The sequence below is a fragment of the Cylas formicarius genome, unplaced genomic scaffold (genome assembly GCF_029955315.1).
Source record: "Cylas formicarius isolate icCylForm1 unplaced genomic scaffold, icCylForm1.1 PGA_scaffold_10__41_contigs__length_53128322, whole genome shotgun sequence".
Classification (NCBI taxonomy): Eukaryota; Metazoa; Arthropoda; class Insecta; order Coleoptera; family Brentidae; genus Cylas; species Cylas formicarius.
The window spans coordinates 13,120,263-13,143,768 of record NW_026844214.1 but is presented as its reverse complement, the minus strand read 5'-3'; the positions used below and the strand labels follow the sequence as shown (position 1 = coordinate 13,143,768).

Here is a 23,506-nt window from a genome sequence, read left to right as displayed (position 1 = left end):
AAAATTAGTTGAATTAAAGACCATTATTAATGTCAGAGCAGCTAGTTCTTCACTAAACAATTATTGGCGGAGGAACAACTGGTGGAATTAAAAAGCTGAATGCGGGCTTAAGCTCATTTGATACAACCTGTGACAGGATTCAGAAGACTGTTGTGAGATTACAAATATTCATTTAGATGGAATAAATTCTGTGTTTGACCAAACTTTCAAGTTTATCTGTATCTCAAAAGTTAAGACTTTTAGGATATGGTCATATGAAATTTTCTTTTTAAAATGGATCGAAAAATCGTCCCCTTCATTATTGACATAAAATTGTATATTATGCAACAAGTGTGATAAACGGCGTTTGAGTCACGAGTTTACTTGGCACGAGCGGAGCAAGTGTTTAATAAGCGAGTGACATAAAAAGTTTACCAAACGTATTGCATACTATACTTTTTCTACGTCCGTTAGTTTTGGGGTATATTTTTGAAAAACAACAAGAATACATTCACACACATGACCGTCAGAATTGACAAACGTCAAAGTTCAAGCCGTGCCGTAAAATCTCCGAAAACATTCGATTGCTCTCAAACCCGCGCGGCAATATCCCGGAAATGTCCGAATTCCCCATTTCAAAATAACATTTTGAATAAACACAAAAAGGGTTGAAAATGAATATGGTATGTAATTTCAAATAAAGAGAATACAGATTTTCTTGTAGATCTCATTTTTCACAAATACATAATAAAATAGAAAAAAACTCCTAAAAATTTTCGAATAATTGCTTGTTGTTTGAGATTTATTGCATCCTTGCTCATCAAAATTTTAATTTTGTTCCTTACCTACGTACTTTATAGCGCACTCCACAAAAACTAGATCTAGAATAAAATGAAACGCAACCGTTAGAAAAGAATTTTATTATCCCATACCAACTCTTACAAACATCGATTAACATACAAAGAAATTCTTAACATGTAGATGTGTGTGTATGTATGTTAACCAATATGCAGATTGTCACATTATTTAGAATTGAAAATTGGTTGCATTAACTTCCACAGGTTTCAAAACTAAATAATACAAATTCAATTAGAATAAGCCTCATGCATCATAGCTAATACAACGAAATATGAGTACAAAATTTTCTTCTTGTAATGCCCCGACTCAATCTAAACGTAAAAAACGATACTTCATCAGTCTTCACGGAAATTATATTATCCTTCCATAATGCATTCTGGCCATGGAAGAAGACGAAGACTGCCCTAGAATAGGACTGTCTTGTAAAAGAAGTTTGCTTCCAAACGCCGAGCCGGCTCCACTGCTAGACGAGAACAGGCTTCTGGTATAATACGGAAAGGTTCCATGTGACCTTCTGGTCTTCAGTAAGGAGCAGGCGGTGATGACGACCGCCAGTAAGAAAACAAGGCCCAAAGCGCAAAACGCTATCGCAATTTTGTTCGGTGATATACAGAATGCTCTGTCGCCCGGAATTTGTGGAAATGGATACGTCTCGAATTCTGAAATTAAATATGTACGTATTCAAACAGGTAACCAGGAATAGTATGTCATCTGTAACTGGTAATAGTTTATGTAGCCTTCACCACTTGGTCACAAGAAAGTGTTCATCTGGTGTTTCTACTAAGAATTTATCGATATTAATGTTCTAATGCTCCAGATTTCTTTGCTTTATAACATACGGATTTTCTCTTTATAAACACTGTTAATTTAAAATATTTGCTTCGGCATTAAATATGCCAAACGTGCATTTTATACTTTTTCAACTCCCGTCTGTAAAATACCTAATTACGCACCGATCTAGGGTGCGGAAAGCGTCACTTTATCACGTCAGTTTCGTTTCCCGCGGATCCGACCCACTTCGGACATTTCCGCGATTTGGGAGCAATAGGATGTTTTCGGAGATATTTTCCACGGCTTGAATTTTGACGTTTGTCAATTCTGACGGTCATAGAAAAAGCATACTATCCAACACGTTCGGTATCATTTTAAATCACTCGTTTATTAAACACTCGCTCGGCTCGTGTGAAAAATATGCACATTTTGTATAATATACTATTTTCTACGACCATTAGTTTTGGTTAATTGGGTAATTTTTTGCAAAACAGCACGAATACATTCACTGTGTGACGTCTGACATGACCGTCACAATTGAAAAACGTCAAAATTCAAGCCGAAAATATATGAACGCTTTCAAACTCTTCAGTAAAAGCCCTGAAATATCGCATGCGCAAGTAACGAAGCTGAAGTTCTAAATTTTTCAAAGAAACTTGCAGGCTACTTTAATACTTTTTACAAAACTTCTGGATTCCTCCTGCGTCGGTTTTTGCTGAGTCGAAATTGCTGAAATTTCGCCAATCATTCTTGGCTTCTTCAGAGCTTGACTGAAACAGCTGCGTCGGTTTTTGCCGAGTCGAAATTGCTGAAACAGTTTCAGTCAAGCTCGGGAGAAGTCAACAGGATGATTGGCGAAACGTCAGCAATTTCGACTCAGCAAAAACCGACGCAGGAGGAATCCAGAAGTTTTGTAAAAAGTACTGAAGCTCTAAAGTTATATTTAGAGAAGGGAGTAGGAAAAAGAAAAAATCTTATTGTACTATTACCGGACTCTGCCATCATTAATATAGATCGGAAAATGGCACTTACGGAAATATAAAAAAAAATTCGCCAAATAAACAAAACCAAACCATCTGCGAATGTGAATACGGGAATTATAAAAATAATTACACTCGCCGGCAAAAAAAATGACCCCTGAAAAGAAACTGATCCCAATTTTAAACTTTGCTTCGACGTTAAACGCTGATTTTGAAGATCTTTTTTGATTAATTTATCGGTAACAATGCTATGTCACAAACTTTGATTCAGATTTGAACTTGAACATATACGGGGAGCAACAATGAGACGAAGTCACGAATAAGCATGTTAAGCTAGTATAAAGCTGCCATAGTCTTCCGAGTTGATGGATGTTGAGAATGCTTCAGCTACTGTCAGAGACTCTGATCGATTTTCAGCGAAGAGATTTTTTTGGAAGGTTTTCTTGACTTCTTCAAGCAACGGGGAGCGCGTGTTCTGCCAAAATGAACCGCAGAATTTTTTTTTCAAATATAAATGCAACAATGAGACCAAGTTTTCTTCAGTTTGAAGAGAGCTATAAGCCTTACCCTAAAAATACTTTCATTTCTTAAAACCTTATGTTCTTCTACTTACAAATCATAGATGGGTTGCTAAAAGTGGCCAAAGCGTCTGGTCCTGCTTTAATCCATTAATTAATAGCAGGTATTAAAAAGGTTTCAGTTCTGACTACTACATGTCAACAATAAAAATAGTATAAATATAATTCGCTAAAGGCTAATATTGGAAACACCGAGCTGTCTCCGCGTATCTTGTGTGAGACGCCGCGCAAAGCTAAATCATTTATAAAGATAACTTCTGTAATTTTGATAGATGTTACATTGATCTGACAACAAACAGCTGCAGGAAAAATACCTGCTTAGTCTGAATTGCATAATGCATATGAACCCCGCATTAAAAAAGTGCGGGATGCGCAGCCCGAATGATTTGTGGCGTAGACCGAGTATTAGCAATCAATTAAATAGGAATAAATTACATTCACCGCGGGGAGGTTGGTAATTTTACTACGTCGGAGGGCCATAATGATCAAACTGGCGACTATTTGAATGATTATCAAAACAGCATCCTAGACAGACAATTAAAACCGGATACAATAAATGGATGGGAACGATAAAAATGCTCTGATAAATAAGAGGTACGCTCCAATGACTTTTGATTAGATAAAATGATGAACTCTTGTTTTTTTTTTTTATTCGCGGTACGGTTATTAAGGATTATTAAGAGAGATCGTTTAAGCCTGTGGAGTTTTCATTCTCAATACGTGAATAGTTGCGAACATATTCGTTAGTTTGGAACACGATCTCAGAACGCAATTAATTTTACTTTAAAAAACATAGGTATAATTGGCATCTTTTAAAAACTACGTCTTTTATACAGGGCGTGACACCCAACAGGATCTTAATAAAAAACTTGTAGCTTCAATCAGTTAACACTAGCAAACTTAAAAATATGATCTCCGGAAAAGCAGGATACTATCGCAATAAAAGCAGCCACAAGTTTATTTCTATAGTCAAGAGTTAGAAGTTGTCAATGTACCTATACCTACCTGATGGGTTTTTCATGAAATGTGACAAAATGTAAGCAAGGATTTGGTGCTGTGAAATCTTTAATGTCTAGATCGAAAACGAACCACTGGAACTTAAAGAGAAAGCTCTACAACTTTGTCGTTTTACCTTCAGTGACTTAGTGCATGTTGATTTGTTCAACCAGCTTCTTTGTTTTCCAATAAGTATACCAGACTACTTAGTGCATCTTGAAACTAATACTGTTAAACTGTTGCTACATATTTTTAAATCACGTGGCTGCTCATACTAACATCCATGCCTGATAACAGACTGGTTATGAAAATTATAACTGTATCTCACAATTAAAAGCCTACTTCGATTAAATTGAGTGCGCTGACATGTTAGAAAACCATGTCACTGCAACTGGCCATTTCAAGAGGTGAATTGGTGAATGGACCTTACTTTATTCGGGCGGACACTAACATTGACTTACCCAAGTCTTCCAAAACATCTATTGCAAAAAAAAAACAATAATGAGAGTAATAGCGCGGCTCAACACATTTACCAAAAAATATTTAAATAAACATACATTATCTTAATTGATGTGATATGTTGTATTTGTAACTTACTGAAAAACGAAGATATAAAGCATATTTTCTTTGAATGCTCATTTTATGCACATCTTGGCTGTGTTACGGCATGCACTTGAGTGCGATCGTTTCTACGAAATGAATAATTTCATGAATAATTTAATTGTTAAAACCAGTACAAAAATATTTGGTTGATTGTGTTTACTTTGTAATTAAATTTATTGAATTACTTACCTTAACTAATTGAATGTAAACTTACGAACATCAATCAACCCTTGTAATCAGAATATAAAGTATAATTCAATAAAAAATACAAAAAATACCAGTTAATATCGTTGCTAAGATCCTGTTAGTGTATTAATATCGTCTTTTCAATGTTTTTTAGGCACATTTGATTGTAACATCCAAGCCGCTTGTGACCGATCTGTTGTTTCTTTCTCTGAACTGTTTCCAGCCAGAAGAATACCATTGAAGACGGATAAAAAAAACAGAATGCCTTCGCAACACACGTTTCTCAGTTGCCATAAAGCAAAGAGCATTTTTCTGACTACAACCACAACTTTGCCGATACCGATCTTGCATTTAGTTATTATTTGAGTTACTTTTATATATGTTGATGTTAACCTGAATTGATACCTGAACATTAATTGCAAGTAAAATGATAGACGTGCTTTACAAGGTTGAGTACTATAGACCAACCAATTCTTAACTGCAAATAAGTTATTGTCTTCCCACCGTTGGCCGGTGACTAATTATTTTACTTACTGGCTTTAGCAAAAATATTTGTGCTCCTCTTTTCGGTTGGCCATGGTACATTGAATGAAAAATCCTACCACTTCGAAATACAAATACGTACGTCATGAATTCCTATGTTTATGGACGAACATTTTCAAGCGTTTCCAAATAAAGTCGGTGAAATTCAATCTTCAATTTGTGTTTTTTTGACAGGTTGCTATGATTATTGGCAAACAGATAACAACTATTTAGAGTAAAAATATCTATGATTTTTTGGTAAAGTATTTTTAATGTCGGTTAAAATCTGTTCGTTCCATTTAGATGTAAAATTATGTACGCTATATAACGTCGGGTCGCCTATGAGACGTCATTGGTACGTCAAAATGATTATTGTTTAATTAAAGCCTATTTGTTACCACTAAGTGCATTTACAGTGTTCCACTTGTCAAAACTCTATACTCAAAACATAATTCGGGTGGTGTAGGAGCGCTGGAAATAAAATATGCATGCAATTGAAAGAATGTATTTAAGTATTTACATAATAGTAATACAACAAAAGAGAGGTAAGAACGTTGTAGAATAGATGAAGATAGGCCCAGATTTTGTACAGTACCCCTCCTCCTTCTGGAAAACTTACCGCTGGACTTCATCTTTTCTCTAAAGTCGTTCGCGTCGTCAATATCTGGAGCGATCACTTCCATACTGTTGAACACTTCCAAGTGGTCCAGCACTTGGCCGTGGTCCTTGTAATTCGAACGACCTGCTCGCTTTTCCGAAGTGTCGCTCGGATCATTGCAGTTCGTCTAAAATTCGGGTCTTTTGTAGAGGCACAAACCAACTAATATTTTTTTTGTTTATAATGGTAACGGTTATGTTTTGATTACATATTTTATAAATTCTGATTTTTACGTTGCTCTTATAAAACCTCTATCGCACTTAAACGGAGAATATTATAAACGGAACGCCCACAATCATTTTCGCTATTATTAGGTAACGGATATTTATATGGTTTTATAGTGTTCTTAAAAACCTGATTACAACACTTTTTGTTTGGAGTTTTATAGTTAACTTAACTTAAATCTTCTAGGGCCACCGTCAAAGACGGGATTGTTTTCTTAAGTTCGCACAATTTTAAGAGGCATGTATATATAAAGGCATACATACAGCGAACAAAGTCGAAAGAAGATGAACGAATTCGTTGGGTTAGTGTGTACGTACTAACGAATGCCATCGCACGGGTTCGCTCACTAGACGATACATCTAAAGAAAATGCTGCCCATTCGCTCAGTCTGTTTTATAGTATGTACCAAAGAGTATAAGATCTAATATTTGTGTGCAAGTACTAAAGTACTGTCATAGCGATTTAAAGTAATGCGTCACACTGAAAATGCTACAGTAGCTTGTAACGGATAACAGCACTTAATTTACATTTTAATTAAAAAAAAAAACTATTTCGAGATAATTTTTTTTCAAACTTTAAATTGAATTGAACCGTACGTCTCGTGCGTTTTCCGTTTTCATGACTGGACACAATTACTAGAGGCGTTAAAACTCGTGTACGCTTTTTAACATTGGCACTTCCCCTCGATCTTATACTCTTTGGTGTGTACGTTGTACAGAAAATTGTTAGTTAAGCTTTGAATTTAGATGTTGCTCCCAAGACGTGACAGCTGTTATTTTGAGATAGAAACCATCGATGTATATACGGAGTGGTGTGATTCTGTTTCGTATTTACAAGCATTACAAAAATAAAATTTAAAAAATGGCCGACTAATGAATGCACTGGGAAATTCCCGATTTTTCTAAAAAAGGCTTGAGCCCTTTTCTGCGTGAACACCAAATGCAAATGGATAGTTACAAAACCAAGTGCAGGAGCTAGTGTATGAATCTCCTATAGCTAAGTTTATTTTCCACCAGTCCACCAGCCGCACCATTTTCTTTGCATCTGAGAATTTTTAACTGCCTCTTAGCTTCTGATGTTATTTTCAAATTAAAAATTGGTAGACAAATCAAGCAATTTGTAGAGTATACCCGTGTAAATAAATGAACAGCACCGAAAAAATTTATTTGCGTTCGTTTGTTTAACGTGGACAAAAAAGCGAATATTTTATAGAAACGCCGAACAAATTCTTGTGAATCAAATTTGCTGACATTTCGAAAATGATCCTGTTGGCTTATTCAGAGCAAGTTTGATTTATAACAAAATCGATGCAGGAGGAATCCAGAAGATTTCTAAACAGTAAATGTGCTGATAAATGTATAATTGAAATTTTTGATATTTGTGCATTAATAGCTTTCAAATGGTTTTCCAGTTGCTTTTAATTTTAAGAAGGTATTTATAAGTTATTTTTGTTAACTTTGAAAACTATAAATATTACTATACCTATAACCTTACGTTTCATTCCAAAGGCAATAGTGCTCCAAGACACCAAGTTTAATAAAAACCCATATAATTAGAACTATAAATTTTAAAAGCGAACCTAGTGGAGCCTCTTTTTCTGGCGACTATTGTAAGTTTTAGGAAGGGTAAAATATAAAATTATTCCATACAAAATTAAGTTGTCCTAAGAAAATTTCAGAGTTTTTATGACGTTTAGATATTAAGACATTTTCATAACAGTGACAAAAGAGAAAAATCCATTGATCTCAGCTTTAGACTAAAAGCAAAATATTTTGGAAACAAGTGAAGTGGAAAAAGGTGAAAGAGGCGTCTTTTGTTTGGGGTTTACATTGTCGGTAGGTTACTGTCAGTTAAGCGGTGACAAAATTTTAATCTCATGCGAAACTTTTAATTCCCATCAATTTGTAACTTGGAGGTTCCCGTCACATTTATAAACCACAGATAAGGTTTATAACGGCAAAAAATACGTCACAACTATAAAACCTATCTACAGTGTTTATAAACACCAAATAAAAAACGTCGTCTTTTTTCTACTCTCTTCTGTAAAATACCTAATTATACAGCAATCTAGAGTGCGGGAAACGCCACTTTGTCATATGAGTTTCTTGTCCTACAGATCCGAGCCACTAGTTTCGAAACAATCGGATGTTTTCGGAGATATTTTCCACGCCTTGAATTTTGACGTTTGCCAATTCTGACGGTCAAGTGAGTGAATGTATTCGTATTGTTTTGAAAAAATGTACCCAACAACTAATGATCGTAGAAAAAGTATAGTATGCAACACCTAAACCTTCTAAGCCACTCGTTTATTAAACACTCGCTCCGCTCCTGACAAATAAATTCGTGACGCCGTTTACCGTACTTGTTGCATAATATACTAAAATTCCCTTGTCATTGTAGTTTGCTATTACTCTAAATTTGACAGCCATGGATTTTTAAGTTGACATTATTATGAAAATATGTTATGAAACATTATAAATAAATTAATAAAATAATAAATAAATATCATAAATTTATCAAATAATAATTTTGTTAAAAAGCATTCGAAAAAACATAAAAATGGACGCCACATAAAAGGAAGCCATGCTCACCCGGTTCGGTTTTTAAAAACTTTAGTTTTGTATTTACTTTCAAGTAATAATAAACACTTATACTCTTACACCAAAAAAAGTATTTATATAAACCTCCGTACCGGTTATTGAACTAAAAGTAACCAATCAATCTAATCTCATTTTTCAGTTGTTGTTTATTTATTTGTTCTTAAAAGAAGTATGTTTAGTTTTCTATAAATATCCAGATAAAGTTTAGAATGAAAGTTGGAAAAACAGCAACTTCTTTGACGATCTTTCCAAGCGCATCGGAGTCCAGGTTTCATAATAGCTGCAGCATAGCAAAAAGTTTTATAAGATTTTTCAGGACGGAATAAAACTTAAAAAAAAACTGAAGTAACCAAGAGCAATAGTTTTCCTATAAAACTATGAAAATTATTGTAAAAACTGTTAGGCACCCCATAGACGATACGGTTTACCGGAAGGCAGGCCTTCAGGCCTGCAAATCGAAAGATTTGCAAACCTGAAGGCAAACCGTATCGTTAGTGGGCTGATTCGTCGGAAGGCCGGGTCTGAACCCTCGGCCTCTCAAAAAACTGCCAGCGCTTGAAAAGCTACCCTCCGGCTCTGCTTTTCCCTGACAAGCCGGAACGTGTATGTGTGATATAAGAGAACAGGCCAAGAGTTTCTGCGAGCCAGGAGACAGCAGATCAGTTAAGCACAAATCAAAGAACTATACTGAGTCGTTTTAAGTTTTCAATTAAATTACTTCAAAAAAATGACAAATATGAGAACGTGGTCCCACGAATTTATAGAAGAATTCCTCCAGTTATATAGATCGCTACCTTATTTATATAACAACAATATTTAAATAAAGCTTTAAAATTAGATGCATACAATAAATTGGTGAAAAAATTAAAAACAATAGATCCAGCACCTACAAAAGACACGTTTATTGTAAAATAATTTTATACCTACAAGTAGAAATATTTATAAATAACAACCATAAAAACAAAAAACCGAGACTCTTATTTTTAACACGCTTTTATTAGCTTCACTTGTATATATGTATGTATGTATGTTTGTGACCGACTCCTTTGGACTCGATTTTGACAGACTTTTTTTGTCCGATTGACTTGAAATTTGGCACCAGTTTCTAGTGTCGGTAGCAACCCAATATTATGTTATTACTAAGTTGCCACCTCCCCCTCCGCCAAGGGTAGTGGTGGGGGGTATTATTAAAATTGTAACTCGTTTAATAAGTGCGTATGCGAATACGCTTGTCGATTAATTAACCACTGTTTTACCCATTTCAAACGTACACGCTTTATCTTTTTCTGTTTTTCAGGCTACTGCCATTCCTATTAACGTAAGGTCATTTTCCGAGATCATGGCTACTTTTCGCCTTGCATTACACCAAAAACAGGTTTGCAAATCGAAAGGCCTGCCTTCCGGTAAACCGTATCGTCTATGGGGTGCCTTATCTAATAAAAAAAATCTTAGGCTGCGCAAAATCTTCGACTTACTTTGCCACAAGTTGCGCGACAAACTTGCAACTGACATTTAAAATGCAGCCGGTCCCTGTCCGGGAATTTGAATGCCGCGAACCGGGCCGTAGCTTCTTGATGTCGCATCGACGCTATAGGTCGGACCGGACCGTATTTGAGAGGCGGTAGTAACGATTCTTCGAGGGGACAGCCCTCTTCGTCTAAAAGCTTTTGAAATGAATCTCCTAAACCGTCGTGGGCGACGCAATTCACGAGTTTCCATCCAATTCCCGCTACGAAAGGCAATACGAAGAGTACGTGATTTGTTTTTATTCAAATTCTGGAATTATTACCTGGTAAAGTCGACTTAACTGAAAGTAGCACCCATTCGCCAACTTCGACAGTTCCGCTTAATCTCTCTTCCCGTTTTTCGGGCACGATCTCCATCCAAGCTCTGGCCGCCGACATTGCCTCTTGTAACTCTTCTTCTAGCTGATTTTCGTCCAAATCTTTTGACCATCCCTCTTTCATAAGACGCCCTATCCTAATATAAATATCCGAAATAAATCTTTATTTCACTAACGAGTATAAGTCTGTTTGAAAATGATACACAGTCACATCATCACATTGGAATATAATCTTTTCTGAACGGTTTTTTTTATTGAAGATATTATAAGATTATTTATACGAATATGCTGTACAAACGCAACAAATAACCATTCAGCAGTAACTTTAATTAGAGAACTAAAAAGAACATAACAAACAAACAAATAAAAAACGAAAACATTTTAACCATACGGCTAATATCTAGTGCGGACTCCTAGTGCCAAACAGACTATAATAAAGTTTTTAACAAATTATTGTGGAATAGAATCAAATTCTTCCCCAAGTGCAATTCGCAGATCATGGAGACTCTCGGCGACGTATTGCTGTGGCTCAATTGGATTAAGATCAGGACTGCCACCTAGCGAAACCATTCGTCCAAATATTCCGTAACTAGTCGTGACGTGTGCGGTCGCACATTATTTCGCATTAATATGGATCTGTCTCGGGAAGAATTTGATGCTATACGCACTGACCCAAGAAAGTGGGAACACTCTACAACTTTTAAATGGCTTGAGATAGCTATTTGAAATTTTGAAAGGTTAATATAGGCTGAATATCCAATTTTTGACAATATGTAGCGGTTTGAGCGGAAACGACAGTAACTTTGGAATTTTAAATGGCACAACCCATTTTTTTTTAATTTTGGATTCAGGAGATTATTCTACGTACAAAATAATCGACCCCTGACAATTTTATTATAAGTGAAGAATTGGAAATCAATGCTGTGGGATACGTCAACACAAATCCAGCTGCGTCGCTAAGAGAAGTGGCGTTAGAATTAGACATCTCAAGAGAATCTGTGAGGAAAATTTTAGAAAAACACGGCTATCAGTCTTTTAAGTATAACCTTCATCAACATCTTTATGAAGCTGACTTTGTAAGAAGACTTCGATATTGTAATGTGTTAGATAAACATTAGAATGATAATTAATTAACTTAATTTTGTTCACTGATGAGTCGCGATTCTCAAATAATGCTATGTTTAACCGACAGAACAACAGATACTGGTCATTAAATAATCAAAGAATTATTCGTCCCGGACAGTTTCAAAAACAGTTCGGAATCAATGTTTGCGCAGGAGTAATAGGAATTCGAATTACATGTTACCTTAACTAGTGCACGATATTTACCATTCCTAAGAAATGAAATTGAAGACTCGTTAGATGATTTACCTCTTACCATGATGTTAAATATGTATTTTCAGCAGGATGACGCGCCTGCCCAGATGTCACTGAACACCTACGAGATGTTTATGGAGATAGACTAATCTCAACACACAGTCCAGTCAATTGGCCCCCAAGGTTGCCGGACTTTAAAGGCCGTGTTTATGCAACTCCAGTGTTCGAATTACAAGGATTGCAGCGAAAAATATTGGCTGCATTTGATAGTATAACTTCAGAAATGTTAGGAAGTGTGACAGCGAATGTAATTTCTAGAGTCATGAAGTGTCATAAACAAGAAGGAGGACATTTTGAAAACATTCTATGAAAGTTTCATCTGAAAATAAATGGGCACTTATTTATTTCAAATATTCAAATGTATGTGATGTTTTACGTCAATGTAAAACTTATCTTACAGTAACATACGTTAATATGCCACTTTCAAATCGATTTTACCGACATTGTTGAGGTTTTATTGTCTAACAGATTTTCATAATATTGTGCTGAATTATCCCAAAAAATGACAGATTTGAAAAGAAAAAAAATATTTCTATTCTCTTGTTGTTTTGAGTTTCCGGTAAAAAGTGCTTGTAACTTATGACGTACGTATACATACAATACTTACCATAGTTTTTTACTGTATCCCCGTATTCCAAAAGTATATCAAGTTCACCAAAAAATTCTAATCGCATCTCAGAAGAAACTCTCCCTTGAATTTTATTTTTTTTAAATACAAATCTATTTTTTTCTTTCCACTGCATTCTGCATTTTTAGTCTTACCGACTTGACAATTAATAATGAATAGAAGCAAAGCACCTACGTAATGTTTTGTTTTTATAAAAATGTATTTACTTATATGGTTTTTTCCTTCCTGTGAACTTAATTTTTAACGGATTTTGAAAATTTTGGTGTCAAAATGTTGCAAAAAAGGTACCGGTTTTAAAAAGTTTTTTGTTTCCACTAGGGTGCTATTTGAAAAAAAAATAGGTTATCCTAAGAAAATATTAGTTCATTAACTTAAATGCTATTTGCCAAGTAAAGAAAAGTTTCATTTACAATTTTTCCAGTGATCAGGTGACCCGGCAAATAGCATAGCCTCCTAGACACAATTTTCAAAAACTAAAAAAAAATTTTAAAAAACACAAAAAAAAGAAAATAAATAAGAACTAAACGTTCAGATTTTCATTTGGAAATAAATTGGACATTGAAATTTTTAAGGGTTAGTATAGGCTATACTAACCCTTAAAAATTTCAAATTGCTATCTCAAGCCGTTTAAAAGTTATAGTGTTCCCACTTTCTTGTGTCACCCGGTATATTAGCCTTCTTTTTGTTTTTTTAGTTAAGTGCTGATTTAAGTGATGATATAAACCTGAAATCAAAACTGTTAACTCCAGTGGTGTCACCGCATAAACCTAGTTGAGGTATTACGAGAGATATTAAGAGACTTGCAATCAAACATTTTTTTCCTTCTCTATAAAATAAACAAAAAAGTCATAAAAATAAAATTAAATGCCGGTGTGTTATATGCCGGGTGTTTCCCAGCAGAAGTTCAAATGCTATGCAAATATCTGCAAGCGATAAATCCACCACCAATTTGTCAACAATCCGCCGCGAATGGCATAGAGAACATTCTTTAAAAAAAAAAAAACATTTAATTGGAAATTAATAAATTCGCGAGATACTGTAAAAGTAAATAGACAATATAAAATTCTATAAAAGTGTATAACGCCATTTATCTTTAAAAAATTGAGAGGATTTGGGATTTAGTGTTTTTCACGTCGCAAGAATTATGAATACCTTCCTGCAATTTAATTACAAACCTTAAAGTTTAAACAATCTTCGTAACAATCACCAATATTAATTTCTATAATTGTCTATAATAAACAGTGATGGAATACGATTAACCAAAATGAATAATAGTATATTATGCAACAACTGCGGTAAACAGCATTTGACTTACGAGTGACTTAAAAAGTTTACCGAACGTATTGCATACTATACTTTTTCCACGACCGTTAGTTTTTGAGAACCTTTTCGCAAAACAACAGGAATACATTCACTGACATGACCGTCAGAATTGACAAACGTCAAAATTCAATGCATGGGAAATATCACAGAAAACATCCCATTGCTCCCAAACCCGCGAAAACGAAACTGAAGTGGTAAAGTGACGCTTCCCGCACGCTAGATCGGTGTGCAATTAGGCATTTTACAGACGGGAGTAGACGTAGAAGTATTTTTCTACTCCGGATTTGAGAGCAATCGCATGTTTTCGGAGATATTTCCCACGCTTTTAATTTTGACGTTTGCCAATTATGACGGTCATGACATGGAATGTATTTGTGTTGTTTTGCGAACATGAACCCAAAAACTAACGGTCGTAGAAAAAGTGTAGTATGCAACACGTTCGGTAAACTTTTGAACTCACTCTTTTATTACAAACTCGTGAGTCAAATGCCGTTTACCGCACTTGTTACATAATATACTATTTTTTACTCTTTCTGTAAAATAACTAATTATCTAGCGATCTAGCGTGCGAGAAACGTCACTTTACCACGTGAATTTCTTGTCCCACGGATCCAAGCCCCATCGGACATTTCCGAAATATATTACCGCACGGGTTTAGGAGCAATCGGAAGTTTTCGTGTTGTTTTGCAAAAATGTACCCAAAACCTAACGGTGGTAGAAAACGTATGGTATGCAACACGTTTCGTAAACTTTTCAAGTCACTCGTTTATTAAACAATCGCTTCGCTGCGCTCCGTTCCTGACAAACTTGTGACTCAAAATCCTTGTTGCATAATATACTATATTTAACATTCGGTGACTTTGGCTACTATAATGAGCACCCAAAAGTGGTAAATAAAATATAGAATTGAGGAATATTGAACCAAATAATATTTTTTGTATCTTAGTTTTCTAATATTCATAATTTGCTCCATTAACAATTGAAATATACCACATTTTTTGCTAAAAAAAAACACCAAAACATTCACTCTGAAATAATCGGAAACATTATTGGACGATGAACAAGAATTTCAGTTACCAAATATTAGAAAAATAATTAATTTCTTAATTAATGATAATATGTAATTTAAGAATTTTTCGAACTTACCTATGATGGACATTTTTCGATTTGGCATCTTTTTTGAGGGCAATAAACATGGGCTGACTTTTTACCACGAAAGCTTCATCTTCCAGAAGGCACTGCACCGATTTTTCTTGATCAGTTATTTGTCGAAGCAGTTTATCCTGTTGTATAATCAAACCCACTGAATATACCATTCGCGATGCGCCATTTTCATCCGTGCTGGTAGTTAGCCTTACGCCGCAACTGGACGTCGACAAACTAAGTGATATTTTATTAGCTGACGAACCTAAGTACAGAGATATTTACGAGCAAAATAATAATAATGTCACTTCACAAAGTTCGTTCACTTACCAAAGGACTTGCACTCCTGAGCGAAATCTTTCGCAAAAGCAATTCCTCGAAACGGTTGCTTCGTGGTTAATGTAATGTTCATGCGTTTAGAATCGCAGCTTAAATTTACCCCAGTTATTTTATTCGTCGTCACTGGATGAGGGTATTTCAGTTTGGTAGGATACGCTGACCACGTAGGGACGGCAAATACTGCCAGAACATACGCTAGGACGCTCGATTCTAATATGGACATCGTGACTACATTTGGACCTGAAAAAACAAAAAAATCTCCTAATAAATAATTATTTCATAATAATAAAGTCTGTCACAGGGTCTCCTCATTTATTAAATTAACGGTAATAACCAATTTAAAATCATTAAATATACAATTTTAAACTGTTTAATTTATATACATGATGACCAAATATACTAACAGAGAGAGTACAACTTCTGTAGAAATTCTAACATTTCAGGAAATAACGCTTAAGATTTTTCATCACAAGTCTTTGTTTTTACGACAATTACTTTTCGAAATAGTGTCCTTGGCAAACTAGTTGTACACTACATTTATGCATTGTTGCTCTATTTGATAGTTTTGAATGTTTTTTATTTATTATTCTTTAATTTTGTTTTGAAGGCAAATGTTAGTAAAAAAATGATTGATTAAAAACATTTTTAAAAGACTGCCAACAAATGGGTCAATATCATGTTTATTATACAATCTGATCATTCTGTTCAAAGACTATCGATGCTATGGAACTATGGAACGGAGTGGAAAACAAAGACAAACGCAGAGTTTTTGTAACAGTATTAAAGTTGATATTTTGCAATATCCTACATCGAAACCACCCTAAACCTTTTATTTATATTTACGTTTATTTTAAGGCCAAGGTTTACATTTTTTTAAACTTTATCAAGCCTGAGAATCTATCTACTATTCGTGTTCGTTACTTTTATAAAATCGCTATAGCACTTGTACTGCATCTTATAAAAGTAACGTTGACCAAATTTTAATCCCATATAAAACTAACCATATACTTGTAGCTAAGAAATTTGCCATTTTCTTTATAAACCATAAATAGGTTACGTAACGTTATCTCTATCAAACCAGGGTTTACAATGTATTTTATTTCGCGTCCATGTCATTGTCTTTTGCTTTTGTTCTAAAGTTGACAGGAATGGATTTTCAATTTGCAGAATTTTAAAAGACATTTTTAATTTAATTCTGATCGTTATGTAGGTATTTTCAAATAAAAGCTAAGCGCACTTATTTCAAGGACAAATAAATAATCAACTGAAAAGTGAGGTTATGTTTGTAAAAGTAACATTTGATATTTGCGCACTAATAGTTTTTTCGGTTGTCCTTTTCATTTTTGTGTACTCGTCAACGGCGTTCATAAAAAGGGAACAACATCGCCTTTCCGGTTTTTCCTAAAATTACGTTTTAAAATGAGAGGACACTTCCATTACAATGAAAAGGATACCAAATAAAATATATTGTAAACAAATGCTACAGAAAAACGTGAAACAAAAAGGGGGCGTTTTTGGTTTGATATTTATCAACACTGAAGATATAAGAATAAAAGCTTTATATGCGACTATGGGGTTACCTTTGTAAGAGTCTCCGTTTAGGCGCCATAGCGTTTTTAAAGAGTAAGCGTTTCGGTGAATAATTCATAGATTCTCAGGTTTTATATGCGACAATTTGTGTGCATTTAAAAAAAATGTTAAATTAATATCTTGTAATTAAATGCCTGTACTCAATAGAAGAGTACTACTTTAGTTAGTGTTTTTAATTCTTTGTTTATAGATTACTGTTTGTAATCTTGGATTATGCCTCAATTTATTTTATTTATTTTTGACAATTTCCTATACAAACATTGTATTTGTCGATTTGGAAAATAAAGATTTTTATTATTATAAAATAGGTAATCGAAACGTAACCGTTACCATTATAAAACAATACTTATTAGTTGGATACTTTTTTTTTATATTTAAAATAAAAAGTTTAAAGGATGACGACATTATAGGGGATCACCCGGTACAACTCAACCGGTTGATGATTAAATAATACCAAGGACAGTCGTTGTCGTGCCGTTCCGATCACGGAGTCCTTGAATAATGAGGTTCCACGACAACGTGACACACAAATTCATTGAACAAGTCAGTACTGTTACTCCAGCTATACGAATATGTATTTACATAAATCGCAGGCCACCAAGAAAAGTGTGTGCACTTGTAGATAGAAAGGCCTACTCATGACGTCGTATCGCCATGTGGACGTAGCGGTACAAAACGTTTTAAAGATATCGCCAGTGGCGTCTCGCTAACAAATTAAAATTATATAACTCAGTATATAATTGATCCGAGTAGGAAGGTGGTAGTAAGAAAGGCGGAGCAACTACTCAATGCTCTACAGAAGATTATGCCGAATTTAAAAGGGCCCAATAACAAAAAGATGGTATTACCAGTAGGAGTGGTACATTCCATTAGTAGTTAGCGCGTACAAAAAGCTCTCCTTAGAAGCTTTGATACATAAACACATAAACTGGGAACAGAGATCCGACCAGAGGACAAACAAAGAGAAAGAGAATGCTCCCTTGGCAAGAAACAAGAAGAATGGTACATGCATCATAAGACTGCACAGTGGACGAAGAGATTAATTCCAGACATTGAGAAATAGTACAACTGTGAACTACTATATGACCAAGGCTCTCCCAGGAGTCGTTCCGAGTGTGCACACTAAAGATAAAAAAAGATGGAGACGACATACGAGAAGCATGCAAAGTAAGGGACGACCCAGACGATACACCTGTTCACTGCAACAAATGGCTCAGGCATAGAAACTCCGCAGAAAAACAAACAATTGCCATCAGTAACAGTAGACAACGCATTAGAGAGTCGGGATCAATGGCTTATAATGACCAATATGTTTGATATACTCGCGCAAAAGGAGCGCGAGGACAGGCTGTAAAGACGTGCAAGTAACTCTATCAGACAATTTTGTCAGGTGAAGAGAGAGTTGGTTTTAATTAAAAATTGAATCATTTAGAAGCAGAGTGGCCCAACTGAAAATTTGCCTATTTCAGTTAGGTCCACCAAAAAGTAGCATTGTGCCTATATCAAAGTGACCCAAAAAAGACTTTGACGACTACATGGCGCAGACTAGGTCGATTGTCGTTTATTGTTTTATGAAATTTATATCGATAAAGTCATTTTGAATGACGAAAGAGTTGAAACTTTACGCCCTTAATATTAATGGGAAAAGGTCTATCTAAAAATATTTATTTGAATATATTTTTGTAGGAAATTAAATACTCTATGGAGAAATCAGACCAGCCGTTTCGTAGAAATAAACATCAATAAGTTTTTTTTGGTTTAACTTTTTCATTTTGGAATGTAACTAATGTAACTAACACACAACCCAGTAGATGTTTTCTTGTAAAGTTATTTCAAAAAAGTTATTCGCAATTAAACTTGAAGAAAAATGCTGCTGAAATGTGAAAGGACGGCTGACCTCCAAAGTGCTAATTTTCTCCATTTGAAAAATATTTATGATAATACTTTTTCTAATCATGGGGTTATTTCTACGGTTACCTACCCCAACATCTTAACTTAGCGAACTTGATAATAGCCAGATTGAGGAGAGAAGTGGACTATATCATTTGTACGAAATCGAAAAATTGAAGCCATACCTTAGTATGTGTTTGATCCCACTGATAGTCTCGTATTATTAGGGAAACCGACCGGCTGAGAAGATTAGAGCACTGTAAGTTGTCACTAACAGATAATTATTAATTATATAGTCAGTAAATAAAACTCTATCAAAACAACCGAGAGAGTAAAGAGCCACAACGTTCTACCGAGTACCGAAAGACCGAAGCCAAAAAACAGAAACCAAATTGGCACTTTGCACTTGCGTATAGACCTTAAAACGTACCGCGAAATTTAAATAAATGAAGAGTGTCAAAATAAATAAAATTTAAAGAAATGACCAAAAAAATTATTAAACTATTCAAAGAGTATCCACACGTAACAGTTTTATTACTAAAAAATATAACGCTTTCCTGTAACTTGCGCCACTGAAGTAAACATTACATAGAGGCCATTGCCTGCCATTTTCAAGGTCAACCGTTGTATAATATGCGATGGTACATACCCGCGTGTGGGTCAATGTGCAATTAGAATAATCCAACATTTCTCAAATTGCCGTCCTCAATTATACAAAATAAACAATAACTATAAGGTTTCCGTGAAAAGTTACACATATATTACAACAGTGTATTTGAAACAGTGAATTAAACTTCGAATGCTTTTAAGAGTTTTTTCTTTGGCAATCGAGATCCTGACATCCTGATTTGTATGTTTGACCTTACCCATGGACAATTTTTAAAGCAATAAAGCAACAAGACAAAACAAATATTAGTCTGATAACTAAATTTTAAATTAGGTGACATACGAAATTAAAGACTAAGAGTTCTTGTATAAAAAATCGATTGATTATTTATTGATTCGCAAACAAAGTAATATTTATTCAGATTTGCAAAAAACTTAAAACTCGAAAACTTAACATAGGAAAAAGGGAAATTAAATATTTATGAAAAAAAATATTGGGGTGTATTAAAAAAAAAGTTATTCATTGTTAAACTTTCGTGCTACATTTGGTATATTTTCGCTTAAAGTATATCCGTATAGTTTGACCCAAAGTGTATCGAGTTAGATACCGACGCAGACGGGCTGGTAGCTAGTAAAAGATAAAACATTAGAGAGGGATTCTTCCTGGCCCATGCCATGCCATGTCACTCAATGAATTATTTGTTGATGGGTGTATGTGACAACAATAGGAAATAAAATGGTCAGCGGTTAATTGGGGTACGGTTTGTCACAAGGCAACACGATATTCTTTGAGATACACTTTATCTCTTTCCGACATTAAAGAAATAGTTAAATCAATCAATGTAATTTTTTTTTTCGGGTCAATTTGAATATTGCTTTGTTTTATCATTGAGTGCGACAAACAAATTATAAACAAACCCATCGCTATTGCGCGCCTATAAATGGCATCTAAGCAAGTGAAACGAAATCTCGAATAGACTTCCACATAAATTTACCGACTTGTCGGAAGATTGGCATGTAAAACCGTAACATTTTCACAATGATGAAAGTTCGTTTCTCGTTTTAATTGCGAGAATTCATTCAATTTCTAATTTACGAATGATGGATTGATGTAATTGTTATACGTTCGCTTTTAAATTGCTATTTTAAAGCTCTCGCGAAATTGCCGCCTTTAACTGGATAGATTTAATTAATTGCAATTGTAACGAAACTGCTTTGGTGTATTAAAATATGCATAGAAGTTTATTAATTATTTTCGTGCTTGCTTGCTGCTGAAAATTCCCAGTTGGTGTTTATGAATCGGGAATCAATAAGACAAAAACCAAACGTGTCCTTCTCAACGTTCTTTTGAATTTCTGCCAGTTATTAGCAACCTGGCGTCAAGTTTAGTTGAAACCAAAACAAAGGCACTTTTTAAAATCTGTATGAATAAATGGACTTTTATCCGACTAGAAAATAATTAAAAATAATATATTTATTGTTAGTGATTTGGGCGTTATCTGCTTAAGGTTAAGAAAGCAGAACTCTCACTAAAATCAACTTTCAGTACCATATAAAAAAAAGAAACGAATTTTCATATTTTTATTATATTTATATGCATATCGAAAAAAGCTCAAGAGAGATACGGAGTAAGCCCTTGTAACCTTAAACCCGCTGCATATTACATACACATACTACATAGCGACTCCAGTATCACATTTTCATTAAAAAGGTGAGTTTTTTTTAATACAAAAGATTGTTTTCTATTATTTATCCGACATTTCAAATTCAATTTTTTTACCAACCATAAGTTGTCCCTATGAAATACATGTTCAAGTTTTCACTTAAGTAAAGATTTGCAATCAAATTATTTCTTCTGGCATATTGAAATCATTTTTAACTCTACCGCACTTACTCGTCTCCTACCGTACCATAACTTGCTATAAATGCATGTATTAATTTTGAATAAAGGTATAACACAATTATTTCACCATCTCGTCACTTACCTGTCCGAACTAAAATAAAGCGTTCAATCGAGTTTATTTAGTCACAGTTTTTGAACGACAGCACCGCGATTTACTAAGCAGTTCCACTCTCACACATCAAACCAACAATTCGCCGAACGAACATAGCGTTACCGAACAATTACAGTTCTTACGGGACCTGCACAGTGGCGTGTTAATTTAACCAAGAACTGATGGAACAATGGATGAATTTAGTTTGTTAAAACCTAATAATACCTGTTTTAAAGTGGCAATAAAAAAGTGTTATATTTATGTCTATTTGGTGCTAACTAGTAAAATTTAGTAAAACTCTTGTTGTTGTCCACAATCACTTCTGCTCAAATACAGATATTATTATTGCGGGATATCTGTAAAATTAGAACCCATAACGAGCTCTCATTACGATTAAAAATATATGAAGTTATAATGTTAATATATAGGTACAAAGGTACATTTGTCAACAGTCAGAGTTAATGGATTATCTTACTTATTTCTGCACAAGCCCGGCTAGCTCAGTCGGTAGAGCATGAGACTCTTAATCTCAGGGTCGTGGGTTCGAGCCCCACGTTGGGCGCTTAATTTTTTCACTTTATTAGTAATTACTAATTAAATGAAACATTAATACAAAACATTTATTTTATATATGGCTGGTAAAAAGTCACTAAATTTAATAACTTAACTAATTTGAAGATCACGAATTTTTGTAATTTTCTACGATAAATGTTGAAAAGGGGCACCAAATGTTTGTATTTTCTAAAAGAAGAAATGAATTAATTTGTAAATGAATTTCTAGAAGCCCTGCAACATCTCCGCCGACTGAATCAATATGCAGATCTATTTTATCTTAAGTTTAACAAAGTTATTTCACAATATTCTTGTTCTATCAAATAAACTTGGGGCCTTATTCTCATCATTTGTGAAATATATAGGGAAGAAATTTTTTTTTCAGTTTGGATATCCACTGACAAATATCAACCAAATTCTATTACTTAGGTAGCAGAGATGTAGATAACTGGTAACAATTTTTAAAATAAAATAACCTTTCGTATCTGATCGCAGTGCAAAAACGTTTTCTCGTTATTGTATTCTTATTGTATTTGAGTAATTAATAAACTTTTTGAGTCTTTCATTAGTGCCTATAGTCGTTGCACTTATTAGTGCTCACTCGTGTTTATATCTTAGCTGTATTTAGTTTATTACACGTGTTATGAATCCTGTGAACCTCTGAATACTGGTTAAAGCTCAAATTCTGTATCGTTTGTGGACAAACGTCCTAGCAGGAACAGGAATTAAATAACATTATGAAATGGAAGATTTCTATGGTTCAAAATAAATAAGAACTAAAAGTTCGGATTTTCACGAAATCATATATTATGACATGACAATTGTTTCGACAACACCCTGTCTTTATTAAATGGTTTAAAGGTAATAGCTAAAAGGTGATGTCGCAATCTGAAGACGGAAAATTTACTGGATTAAGAAAACTGCAGGATTACTGCGAAATATATAAATATAATATAACAAATAATAAAAAATATATATACCCCAGTTTGGACAGTGGATGGCTCGGTTGGTAAGGCATTACACCTGCCAACTCGACTTGCCGTATATTGTGGGTTCGATTCCCAAATGGTGCCTTGGGTGCTGTTTGCGTGAAAAATTGTTAAATGAGTGTATATCCTAATTATATAATAATGTCCAAAAATATACTCTCAATGTCCTAAAAATATACTCTGGTTACCAAGAAGAAGAAGGCTTACTCCATTCTCCATTCTATGGTCAATAAAATGTGGCAATATAAATATTGTTGAATATGTTCTGAGTATTAA

General features: G+C 34.3%; 1 protein-coding gene and 1 non-coding gene across 3 annotated transcripts; one reads left to right on the top strand and one right to left on the bottom strand.

Moving 5' to 3' along the window:
* Positions 1-970: 970 nt before the first annotated feature.
* On the bottom strand, positions 971-23,423 carry LOC132705057 (cuticlin-5). Of its 2 annotated transcripts, none has more exons than XM_060675497.1 (7): positions 23,222-23,423; positions 15,601-15,849; positions 15,274-15,535; positions 10,746-10,936; positions 10,432-10,685; positions 6,093-6,258; positions 971-1,496 (listed from the first exon to the last, which is right to left on the bottom strand). In XM_060675497.1, the coding sequence occupies exons 2-7, from the start codon at positions 15,830-15,832 to the stop codon at positions 1,189-1,191; spliced, it is 1,413 nt and encodes a 470-aa protein (XP_060531480.1). In that variant the 5' UTR covers positions 15,833-15,849; positions 23,222-23,423; the 3' UTR covers positions 971-1,188. The 2 variants fall into 2 exon arrangements, with proteins under 2 accessions (XP_060531480.1, XP_060531472.1); XM_060675489.1 differs by lacking the exon at positions 23,222-23,423 and adding an exon at positions 21,681-21,867.
* Positions 22,179-22,251, top strand: Trnak-cuu (transfer RNA lysine (anticodon CUU)). Its single transcript has one exon. It is a non-coding gene; the product is annotated as a tRNA-Lys (tRNA).
* Positions 23,424-23,506: the final 83 nt, after the last annotated feature.

Coding starts and splice junctions, on each gene's coding strand:
- LOC132705057 (XM_060675497.1), bottom strand. CDS start 15,832: ATGTCCATATTAGAATCGAGCGTCCTAGCGTATGTTCTGGCAGTATTT. Junction 10,686..10,745: donor AGTTAAGTCGACTTTACCAG/GTAATAATTCCA, acceptor TGCCTTTCGTAG/CGGGAATTGGATGGAAACTC. Junction 6,259..10,431: donor GTCGCGCAACTTGTGGCAAA/GTAAGTCGAAGA, acceptor CCCGAATTTTAG/ACGAACTGCAATGATCCGAG.